Source organism: Martes martes, assembly GCF_963455335.1.
Source record: "Martes martes genome assembly, chromosome: X".
NCBI lineage: Eukaryota > Metazoa > Chordata > Mammalia > Carnivora > Mustelidae > Martes > Martes martes.
Window position 1 is genome coordinate 28,886,775 of NC_137897.1, and position 13,117 is coordinate 28,899,891.

Here is a 13,117-nt window from a genome sequence, read left to right on the forward strand (position 1 = left end):
ATATTGAACAAACTAAGACAGAAACAAAACAACTACTGCATGAGTCCATTTTCCAGGGTTCAGAAACCAGACTAAATAAAACTGTTATATATAAGGATGAATAGTTACATGGTCAAGCTATTTGTTTTTTTTTTGGAAAAGGAAACAAGGAGATGACTCTCTAGAGTGGGGGAAATGGGGAGGACAGTGATGAGAGAAGCATGACAATTTCAGTTTTTTGATCTTGGTTATGGTTATATGGATGTTCACTCCATGATAAATTACTGAGCTCCACATATGAATTTGTACACTTTCGTGTGTGTTTTATTTCACAATAAAAAAAGATTTAAAAACAAACAATATTAATTAAAACATCTCATATGGATGCACCCCTACATGATTATCTTCTGGTTTATCTATATTCCATTAGCCTAAGCTGCTATTAAGCACCACGCGTTTTTAAATGTTTGCTTTTATAGAGAACAAATCTTTCAAATGAACTACTTAAATTCTTATCTAATATTTTCACCATTATTATTTTGTGAATAAGTGACATAGTAGCCTGGGATTGCTATGCTGGAAACGTATTTCAGAAGATGAATAGATAAGTCCCCTAAAATTAAAGACACTGAAAAATAATAACTAAGACATATGATAACTCTTCTTAAATCTCAGATATTTTAATCATAAATAAGAGCTAATTCTGAGGTGAAAGTCTTTTAATCACTTACAAATAAGTAATAACCATATTTCATTAATCCTAAAACATATTTTATTGCACCTGTGAAATCAGAGTGTCTCTTATAATCAAGTGAACCCTCAATCTTTGTCAGCTTAGGTCAAAGTTAAGGACTTCCAGAGAGAATTTTCATTTGCTTTTGCCAGCCAACTTCAGGCACAATCCATCTGAGACCATTTTAAATTAAATTCTCTGCTTGAGGTTTCTTGGACCATACTAAAAGTGTGAATTTAGACCTCAAACCTGCATGAGTACTGACTAGTCGTTCAAATTTGCCACCCAGTGTTGAGGTTGTAATATTAAGTTTCCCTTGCTGGTCCTTTCTCTGTAGCCACTCTATCGAGTTGCTTAGTTTCATACTGAAGCTATAGCCTTTGGTTAGACCCAGTTTTAATCAGAGGACTCCTGTTAGACCATTCCTCCACACAATCTTGATTTTTCCTTTCTTATTGGTACATAAGGTCTTAACAACCAGTGGTGTCTTAGATTGTACAAGATACAAGTCACAGGTAAAGATTTCCCAAAAGAAAATATTAAGCCTACAACTGGACAGGAAAACCCAGACTGACTCTTATATATATCATTTTGTTTAACCATGTATTAATTTTGGTCAAAATATTGCTATATACTCTATATTGTTAAAGTATCAGGTTGTAATAAAATCAGTGGGCTTACTTTGAGAACTACAAGTATTCCATAATTTGAGGCAAAATTATTGTTTCTGTGTGCAATGCTTGTGTTGCCTCCTTGAATTAGAAGACCTGTGAAATCTCAGATTATACATTTAGAAATGTCCCTTGATCTTGTACAACATTGGGTCCATATTAAAGACACAATAAAATTTAGTGAATATTTAGAGGACTAAAAAACAAACATGCAGGTTGCAACAAAGAAAACTTCTGGAAATAGGGTCATCCATGTGTGTGGGCACCCAAATGCAAAGGAAAGGTCAACATGTGGGCACAGAAGCAAAAAGCACTTCTTGGTTCGTCTTCGTTATGAAAATATTTTGGCCTTGACAGGATCAGATATTATGGAAGAGTGCTTGAGAGGATATTGGGAATCCTATCTACAATGCTTGCTCCAACAGATTCAATTCACAGCCTTAGCAGGTAATAAAAGAAGCCTCTGGACCATGTAAGGGATTGCCCAGGCATAGCTAGGTGTACTGAACATTTTATGTATTAATGCCAATCTCAAATAAATCACTTTTCTGGTCTGCTGTGGGAGGGAAGGATATTTCTGTCAGGAAGTGAATGGAGGATTACTGACTTGCTGACCTTTCCTGACTGTGATAAAAGATGACTTCTTTCCTTTCAGCAATACTTTAAAAATGGAAATTGCTCTTTTAAATGTAGGATGTGAGAATGAAGGAGGGAGCCCACTATTATTCCATAAATAGATGGTGGCAGAGGGCACCCCTTGGGAAAGGGAGAAATTCTCATTAGGGCTATTTTTCTGAGAGTTGTCACTATGCATGTGTTTGCATTTAAAGACTGGAGAAAGGAGGAAGCAATTCCTGACCTGATGTATTTTTAAGACTCTATTCTTATTCCTGAAGCATTTAAATATAGTGTGTAAAATACAGCACTCCTAAATGCCTTGTACTGTGATTGTTATGTGGATTCTTATGTCATTTTCCTGATGAAGGAGTCAGGATTGCAAAATTGTTTTGCCTCAGATTATTAGATCCAAATAAGAATGGAAAATACCAAGACATGTATTTTCCCTTGACCGAGGAAATGGGACAGTTGCTGGTATTTCAAAACACAAATGGCCTTTGCTGCACAGGCCAGGGAAAAAAGAATGTGCTAAAGGATTGGACTTTTTGTTAGATGTGTTCAAGGATCTTTTAAAGGCCTGAGAAATGTAAATGAATGAGTAAAATGATGATGTAGGATATTTAGTAATATCAGATACTGAAACAACTAAAATGGGCCAGAGAAAGTCCCATCATATCCCTGAAGCCTTCTATCACTTAAGTCTTAAGGGGCCCTTTTCCCAATAGTACTAGTTGTCAGAACCACTCTTTGTCTAATGTTGTGTGTACATGTGGCTTCTCTGGACTATCTGAAGATACTGTTCACAGAATGAAGGGATTGTATATTATACCAGCAGTAGTGAATCAGTTGGTCTTAAGGGCACGAGGCCATCAGCTGTCATCCATAAATGTCCATCAAAGCTAAAATTCACATCAATCAATAGAACTTTATTTTGAAATTAAATAGAAAAAAAAAACAATAAAACAAACAACCAAAAAAACCTCTCAAAGTGGATCACTTAGCCCCTGGATGAAAGCTGTGGAGATGACAGATAATTTGATTGCCTATAATACTTTGCACCAAGAACTAAAAATTTCATCCTATTATGTCATGTAAACACCTAAATATTGTTGGTCTGATGTTCTTTCTTTTAAGAACAATCCTCCTCTTGAAGTTGTTAGTATCTGTATCATAGATTAAGTCTTTGACTTTGGGTTTAGTTGTCTGTGCTTGTATATAACTACTTTGTCATGTGTTGGAGCCACTATGTAGCCAAAGGATGATTTAAGAATAACTGTAACCATCAGGTTGACTTGCTTAAGGAGCCATGCAGATCAAATCTCCAGAGAAGTTGGATGAGTAGACTCTTTTACTATATGCTGTTACTGGGTTTGCTCCAAAATGCTTGATTCTACTTGGTCTTGATTCACCTGAGCCCAAAGCAGCAGTAGGGTAAAGGTAATGGAAACTTTGGTTGATAATATTGTGTATGTGAGGGACGCCTGGGTGGCTCAGTTGGTTGTGTGTCTGCCTTCAGCTAAGGTCATGATCTCCAGGTCTTGGGATGAAGACCCTCATTGGGCTCTCTCCTCAGCAGGGAATTTGCTTCTCTCTCCCTCTCTGTCTCCCTCTGCCCTTCCCCCCTGCTCATTCTCTCTCTCTTTCTCTCTCTCTCTCTCTTTCTCTCCCTCAAGTAGATAAATAAAATATTTTAAAAATATATTGTGTGTGTGAGATATTAGTCTGAAATCCTCAAAATAAGCCATAAATTCAAAGAAATGGGCAAAGTCAGCAAGACTGGCATTCTTGGAGAACACATGAGAATGGTGCTCTCTGGGGTTGTGCAGCACAACAACTCTTAGGGGCTAATGTAGATTGCCAGTACATTCTAGATATAAGATGGGGGAGAAATTACCATAAGTGGCTTCTGAGATTCCAGGGCAACTTTTCTGCCATCTGATAATTATTGATCTTTCCTCCTTAGCGTATGACTTTGATCCTGGAAAATATATATACAGAGAAGGGGGAATTTACATTAAAATTTTTTCACCGAGCTATATTATACTGTGAATGAAGCATTGTAATGTGAATGAGACAAGTGGGAGTAAATTTTGACAGGGAAATGGAGTGTTGGGCACCCTGGGTTGGGATGGGAAGTGTGCCAAGAAATCTTCCCAGTTCTCTTTTGGACATTTAGCACAACCTACATATTGAACCCTCTAATGAAGGGTGCTTTGTCTAACAGAAGTTCTATTGGTTCCAAATAAAACTGGTTTAATCAAAACAGGAAATTACTGGAAGGACACGGGAGTATTTCATGGAACACAGGCAGCTTGGCTTTACTAGGAACTGATACTCTTTCCCACTCTCTGGGTCTTACATGGTCCTTCTTGTCTGTTTCTTTCTGCATATCTATTTCATTCCTTTATTCTCTGCAGTTTTTCTTTGCATCCCTGCACACATACCCCAAAACCCCATTGTTTATGCATTTTATTGCTAGCTACATACAGAGACCAATTCCAAATTAATGGGCAAGAGAAACAGAGGAGGCTAGCTTAAGGCAGGAACCATCTCTGCAGTAATTACCTCTGACCAGGGGTGCAGGGTCATGTGGTGCAAATATGGCCGCCTGCCAAGTCCTCCACTGTTCTCAGAAAAATCATTATGGGTGGAACACACACTCCAAAGCTGATCAATTACACCAACCTGTCCGGTTTCTGCTTTCATACCTTCACAGTCTTAATACCACATAGTTATGACTAAATGGTAAGACTTGGAAGATCTAGCTGTTTGATCTCCTTTTCCTATAGATTTTTTTCCCCAATCGTTACTCTAACTGTAACTTTGTATTTCTATTAAGTTGTAAATCTAAAAATGTTCCAGTTTCAAAATAGATAATATGAAAACCATTCTAAGCATATAAATGCATGAAATTTTTACATATTTATACCAATAAATCAAAACCAGCCTTTGTTTAGGAAAATAGCATGTTACACGTGTTTTCCCTGTCCAAACGGCACAATAGTCAAAGAAACGTAACTGAAGCCAAACTGTGCTTTTGGTTTGAATGGGCATGAGAAGTCTTAGTGTTTTCTTCAACTTCTAGAACATTTCTAATTCAAAAATGTTATCCAATCATTGGCAGTAGGAGGTTGGATCCTGCTGTGTAGGATCATACTTGAACTTGCTAAAGCTCAAAGGCGTGGCCAAATTATGTACAAATATTTATTGACTTTTGATACAGATAGGGAAAAAATAATTTTATACAGTCCTGAAGAAATGGGAGAAAGTAATTCAAAGTATTCCATGTCTTGAAAATTGGCTAGAAAGATGTTCTAAATATTGAGGCTTGCCCAGAAATACCCTGAGAATAGACTTTTCCAAAATTCTGCTTCATTGAGCAGCATTTAAAAATATCAAGGTCTTCAGAAAATATAACTGAAAATTTTATATGAAACATTACACCTCCATAAGGATTTCTATATTATGTCAAATTTATGCCAAATTTTTTCCAACAGTGAACAGCATTCAGAGGGTGGAGTTGAATGAGAAGCATAATTTTCATTATCGTAAGTGTTAAATGTTTTATTATTTAGGGAAGCAAAATTTTCCTCCTCAAATGTGTCTTTTGGCCTGTGGATTACTTTAAGCTGATTGTTTTTAAGAAACAGACGACTCAAGGAGTTTTTCGTTTTTGCTTCTTCCATAACTGCCTGAAAGGATTTAGACAGAGGATCTGCTCCCAGAGAGAGCTATCACCACAGATAACCATAGTATAATATGAACTAGGTGCAATAGATAGGGAGGAACGTAGCTAGTCCTGTTTGAGCCAAGTCCTCTATGTCCTATTGTTTCTGGAAGGCTCAGCAAATACTGCTTACCAAACATTGACTTTTTCATCTTCCCTTGAATTGCCTTTCTTCCCTTTGTAGCCCCAGACCCCTTCCCGCTTCTTAGCTCCAATGCCTGACTGCCTGTGGGCCTCATAATCTTATAGAGTCCCCATATGTACATAATTAAATTTGATTTTCTCCTGTTTAGCAGTCTCATATCAATTTAATTCTTAAGACCAGCCAAAATAAACTTGAATGGTAGAGGAAAATTTTTCCTTTCCAATGACTACAATTTCTCATTTTGCTTCTTTCGGACACATCACTATACAAATAAGTAACGCGATCATAATAGCTAGATAATGTTTTAAGAAGAATCACCTAAATGGTAGAAATTGGAAAACTGTTCTTGATGTCCGGAGTTGCTACATTCCCACTGAACAGTGATATGGCCACAAAAGTCTCCAAAAACACTTTGATAGAGAAGTTTGTGTGTGGGAGAGGTTCTCAAGCATGAGAGCATTATGTCTTTTCAGTTAATACATGGTATCAACGAGTTAGCACAAGGTAACTGTTAACACAAGTATCTCCTCCATTTATCCCTTAACAATGTAATCCCTCATTCATAGTGAGCTCAGGTCTGTTCAGACTTAAAACAATTTCTTTAAACTCTTCTTGTGAACCGTATTTTTATTTAAAAGTAGGCTGTTTGTTTCTTATTTTACCTTTATAATGATAAATTCAAAGCTGCCAAGGGGCAGTCTTCAGTACCACCATCCCATATATGTAATGTATAATTATCTACTATATACGATTAGTATATATGGCTATTAGTATATATATATGTTCAGATACTATTTTCTTCATTAATTCTGGTCACATGCAGAAATTGATGTATTCAAGGTTTTTGCTGGTTTGATGACATGATTTTCCAGCACTTGTTCCAAGTTTCCTTTATAATCATTATTCCTATGAAGTCATTCAACTTGGAAATAATTGCTTGCCAAAACTGAGTTTCTCTGGTGAACCACTCAACACAGCTTTAGTTTTATAAAGAACACCATTCTTTGTGTGCTGTTAATCTTGGCTTCGAAACACCACATATTATTCTTCCCTCTTGAACAGTTCAGCTCCTGTTCTCTTAGTTATACTTTGAAACTATTAGACTTACTGCTGGAATATAAATGTGTGAGTCACCCAGCTGGTGACTCTTGGAAAACAGATTTTCTAATTATAGATATATGGACTCTCTTCTCATAGCAACATGTAGTTGTTAAAAAAATCTGAGGACTTCCCAGTCTGAAGACCTGTCTCATATAAGAAAGACTGTTGGCATTTTATTAGATGGTGTTTTGTTACTTAGTCTGATCTTAGCTTTGGCATTAAGTAGCTATGATACCACATTCCAACAGTTGTCATAAAAGTTAAATTATTCAAGTAAATTAGTGCTTCTAGTGAAAATACTAAGCACATAATTCTAATTTTTATTTGCTCTTTTAATCCCACCTAAGGTTCTGCTTCTGAAAAGCTATTAACAGAAGGTCATGAGAATTTGATAAATTCAGAAATTCAGGTATTCAGTGGATTATTCTACAGAATAGAAAATGACTTCACTACCAATTTACTTTCTAACCCAAATGACTTAAATGGTATGCTGTATTGACATAGGATGGACCTGGCTTAATAAAAGAAACTGCTAACAGGCTATACAGCCATCATGGCAGAGCAAATTGAAAACGCTTTCCTGTTTCATGTTCACAACGAAATCTCTGAAGGCAAAGGATTTTCCCTTGTCAAGTCAGAGCAAAGTTATGTCTCCATGTCTTCCATATTCAGAGAAAGTGGGTCATGGATAATTACCAGGCAGGACATGTTTGTAAAAGTGTTTTGCTCATGAGAATTCTACATACAAATGAAAGTTACTTTATCTTGAAAATGTAATACATCGTATGAATGATGTTACTCCATCAAATTAGGGTATAATAAGGCCATTGAAAGGAAAAGTGATGGAAAATATTAGAACTTATGGCTGTCAAATATGCATACTTTTGGAAGTTTGAGATTAAATATAGCATAGGATTGCAGATGATTTACAATATTTTTTGGCAGAAAAGAGTTCTGTGAACCTTTCAAAATTTAAGGGTTCATAAGAGACATGAAAGGATATTCTAACAAAAATATGTACTTTTTGTTCAAACTGACTTTATCAATATAAGAAAATTTATTCAATTACATGTGGTTCTATTTAGGTCTTCAAGAAAAATTTCTGGCAACCATATAAGTGCATTTTATTGCCTCATTTAAATTTCCTTCCAAGTACACCCACCATTTATATACACAAACGTGATGCAAAATTTCAATTTTATGGATTTGTTCATATGCACATGCATGTGTACATGGCAAATGGAGTGTACTTCTCTAATTAAAAATGAGAAATAATGCAGGAGAGACTGTTTTAACCTACCTTGCAAACACCGAAAACTAAACAAAATCCAAAACAGAGTATCGAGCCTTTTGCTACTCCTGTTTCTAATTGTATCATTAGAGTATGAAAATCAATAGCTTGCACTGTATCTCTTTCCTGTGCATTTCAAAAGAAAGCTTTAAAGAGACATTTAACATTCTTTCTTTCTCTTAGTGTTTATGTAACTCGCCTGCAAGGGACAGAAAGAATCTTGGGAGAGAGTATGAAATAAAAGTAGTTGAAAAAAGTTTTACATAAAATGAGCCATGTTATGGCAGGTTCTGTTTTCTAGGTAAAGTATGTATTATAAAGGAGAACATCAACTTGCAGACATGTAATTTGGGAACCTGTTAATGGGTCTACACAGCAGAGAAGGCACAATTCAAACCGCATCAGTGAAACCACTTTTATTTTTATTTTTTCCACATAGATAACTTCAGGTCAGCTACAAAAATCATGAAATGAAGAACCGATCGCGAAACTGCAAACTCAAAACCACTGGAGTGATAAACAGGATTCCCCCAGAGGACTGTTAGAAAAAATAACCAGAATACCATGGATTCATATTTAAGTAGTAAACATGTCATATATTTAAAAATAATAAATATAGAACAGCAGTAGAGAAACTATAGCATAAACAGCATGAAGTATAATTTTATTTTTTAAGACAGATGAAATTTCTAGGCACAGTTTTAGGCATTAAAGAGGACACAGAGGCATAGGTTAGTGTGCGCTGCTCTGTACAAAAATACAGTCTGAATAAATTACATTGCTAGCCATACAATTAGACGTCACTTACCAGTCAGTTCATTGCATGTTTAATAATATACAGGTACATGCTAATCCATATATATCATTTATATTTCAAACACATAGGTCTCTCTATATTTGTCTTTAAAATTTACATGTTGAACTTACAAAAAGCTAAATAGTTGTGCAAGAAATCCAAATAACTAGCCCTGCTGAGTACTTTATGCTCTATGTGTGTATGTACGTGTATATATCTCTCTAAGATAAACAATGGATTTATAGCCAACAGTTTTGCTTGTAAGAAACCATCAAGCAAACCTAAAGCTGCAAAGACATAATGTAGGTGAAAATTCACATGTGTTCATTCTGATAGATGAAATAGTATTTTGGATGAGCAACAACTTTCACGTTGTACTGAGCTTGTTAGTCATGAAATACTTTCAAATATTAGTGATGGTAGAAATATAACATAGGGCTCTTCACTGGGAAGGGGAGAAAAGTTATATAAGAAATCTACTTTTCAGTGTACTGCAAACATGTGTGCCTTAGCCTATAACATATTCTGTCATTTTCCAGCCTGTCATATTGACAGAGAATGAAAACTTGATAAGACTCGAGATGTGATATTGGTCTAAAAGCACACTGCATCCTCTACTAGGACTAAGAAAAGTGCCTCATTGATGTCAGCACCAAAGTACTGTTCTTCCATTATTCAGGAATAAGGAGACTCTCTCACAATAGAGAGTGTTTAGTAGCCGAAATCCCTATCCAACAAATATCATATTTCTCATGCTGCTCTGACAATATGCAATTAACTGCAAGACAGACTGGCCCAGATTTTACTATTTTTTAAGAAAATTGCTTCAGAAGATTCTATAATACTAATACCTTTCTGGAAAACTTCCACCCAGTTTCTAGTTTCTTATGATTCTATGGAGAATCATATACTTTTACAAAGGGTTCTCTCTAGGATGCATTTAATTACTTTTGTCTGTCATTGCTAAAGTAAGACTAAGCCTGCTTCTTTATATTTACTTTGTGATTCTATAGAAAAGTCACAAGATAGGAGGGGTTTTTTTTAAGTGTTTGAATAATAAAATAGACTTTTCTTCCCCCCTGTTGTTTTGGCAACAGTTCTTAAGACAAGCTGAAAGCAGAACTCTGCTCTGGGAGGTAAAGCAAATTATTAAATACTATTGATGTGGTCCTGCTCTTAACGGATTTTGCAATACAATAGAACATAAGTAGGTTTTAAATGATTTTTCCAATGCTTCTTTCTGCAAAAGGGCCAAAACCAGGACATACTGTTTTAGTGTCTTTGTTAACAAAAATAACTATCTATAACTTTTATATTAGAACTGTATTATTTGATATAAAAATATGTTTATAATTAAACTATCCAAATTTGTATATTAAACAGGATTAATGCAAGTTTGCAGTGTGAGATTGGCTGCAAACCTTTTCCCTATCATTAATATTTCCTTCCATTTGAACAGCCAACAAATGATTCCTTTAACATAAATCCATCATAAAAATGTGCACAAATCAGTTAGCCCATTAGTTAACTTCAGAGGACCAGGTGATAACCAGATGAATTCTACTCCTCTACTGAGACATTTAAACATTTCTATAAATCTATTGCTATTCTTTTATTTTTTAATAAAGACATTTAAAGTACTTGAAAAAAAAGCAGCCTTCTATTTTACTGAATTTTTAACAAAATGATCATTCTAATTGCTACTCTCTTTTGAACTACAGTGCTTACAGAAGAATCATGAATTTTGAGATTAACACCATTTCAATTTTTCTTCTTAAACAATTCTATTAAAACTTTCCAGTGAAACAGTAGAGAACACAGAGCAAAAGTTTTAAGGTGTATGTACTTTTGTACAGTAACTAAGTGTGAATACCAATCTAAGCCTCTTAACGTGTACAAGGTTAGTGTTCAAATCACTTCACTAGAGCAAATATTACTTTTATGTGTAATAGGCAAATGCATGTATAGGGCTAGGGAACAACTTATTACCATTTATACTAATGGTTCACCTTCTATAAAAATACTTAAGCTTGTTACATATGCACAATTATTTGCGGTAATGTTTGGTAAATGATTTAAAGGGTACTTAGGACAAAAGCAACTCATGCATATTTCTTTCTAGTTGCCCCAGGGAAAGTTGAGACTCTCAATTTTCCTCATTCTAGATATGGCTGGGGCACAACTGCTAACCACATAATGAAAAGCACATGTCTCCAAGACTTGACTCCCTTCCTGGGGAGAAGCTGATTGCCAAAGCATTGCCTCCCATTAAAAAAAAAAGAGTATTCTTGAAGGTGGAATATGTACCCTGAACCAATTACATTCAGAACTTCCATTAGGTGCCAAAGGGCAGTTCACTTTTCAAAAACTCACTCAAGCAAATAACCAATGGCCAATCTAGTCATTGGGTGGGATAAGCAGGAGACAAGGACTCTAACAGTGGAATCCTTGTCAGAGCAAAGGAACTTCTAAATGTTGCTTATGCCAGCTGCTCCCCTGCAGGCAATAGGAGATTCAGGCATTTCTCATTCCAACTAGTTTCTCACAATGGTTGCTGTCATATAGACCCTTCACTTGTCAAGAAAAATGACATGAACATATTTGAAGTTTGCAGCATTTGCCTATGTCTAATCAGCTCTCCTAATTTGTGCAGGTCCCTAAAATGGATGTAAAAGCTGGTTATGATGTTGACAGCCAAAAGGCAAAAGATATTAAATCAACTGAGCAAACTGCTTGATGCTCCACAAGTGTTTTAGAAAACAGTGAGTTAGAAAAGATACAGACATAATCCTTTTGTTGGATGGTTGGTTGTTTTTAAAATCTCAGACTGTTGGTTCTAGTAGTAGTCTTCGTAGTTCTTAGGGTTCAGGCAATAAAGGATGGCACCCCCAAACGAAAATATAGTTGCACCCCAGGCCAGGCCATAACCCCAGTTGAACTCATGGTAAATTTTCAAGCTCACAGTTTCAATGAACTTGATTGGGTAAAGGACCAGGCTGCAAACCTGTAAAACAACTGAAAGAAAAGCAAATAGAAATTAGAAAAACGTTATTTGCAGGAAATAAAAGGGTACAACATATATATATATATGTGTGTGTGTGTGTGTGTGTGTGTTTTATTTATATATAGAGATAGAGATATAGATATATCTATATGAGAATTACTTTGTAATCAAATATAAAAGCCAAAAAATTTGAAGGACTGCTTGTTCTAGGTGGTATACCTGAAAACATTAACATTTTTTTTCTTTAACACTGTTTCACAATATAGTAAGAATTACTCTGTTAGTAATTAGTAACTCACAGTAATAGTACTTGATGAAATAATTAGTGCAATAATTTACAAGAGCATAGTGATTCTCACTTTACAGACATACATATATAAGCATCACTATTATGCAAGTATTACTGTAAGTTCAACTGTTCCACTATATAAAACCTGTAAATAGTTTCCCGAGAACAGTGATCCCAAATACCCCAAACTTTTGCTATTTATTTATGCTCTTAAGGAATTGAGGAATTCAAATTCATTTGTAACTGATGAAAATAGTTAAGCTGTAATTTTAAGACACTCTTTTCTTGCTGTTGCTTCTCAATACCACAACTGGGCCGACAAGTCTAACAATTCTTACTGTGATGTCTTTTGCTTCTATTCCTCTGATCAAAAATGATTTTCATTCCTTTCCTCTCATCCTTCAAAAGGGGCTCAAAAGAAGCCACATCCAATTATACTTTTGTATTAGATATAATAGATGACATTTATATATTCATTCATCATCTACTTTCAAAAAAGAAAGAAATCGGGCACGCGGGTGGCTCAGTTGGTTAAGCAACTGCCTTCAGCTCAGGTCATGATCCTGGAGTCCCCAGATCAAGTCCCACATTGGGCTCCCTACTCAGCAGGGAGTCTGCTTCTCCTTCTACCCTCCCCCCCTTTCATGCTCTCTCTTTCATATAAATAAATAAAATCTTTTTAAAAAAAGAATGAAATCAATGAAGGCATAGGAAGGAGCTAATGGTACTAAAAACATCAGTGAATGCTGGGTACTACCTCAAG

At 35.5% G+C, this 13,117-nt stretch overlaps 1 protein-coding gene across 1 annotated transcript in view; it reads right to left on the bottom strand.

Moving 5' to 3' along the window:
• Positions 1 to 8,666: 8,666 nt before the first annotated feature.
• TMEM47 (transmembrane protein 47) overlaps positions 8,667 to 13,117 on the bottom strand; it is a 30,533-nt gene continuing 26,082 nt past the window's right edge. Inside the window, exon 3 of the mRNA XM_080795912.1 lies at positions 8,667 to 12,076. Within this exon, the coding sequence (XP_080652038.1) occupies positions 11,898 to 12,076 (179 nt within the window). The 3' untranslated portion in view covers positions 8,667 to 11,897. The remainder of the gene's footprint in view (positions 12,077 to 13,117) is intronic.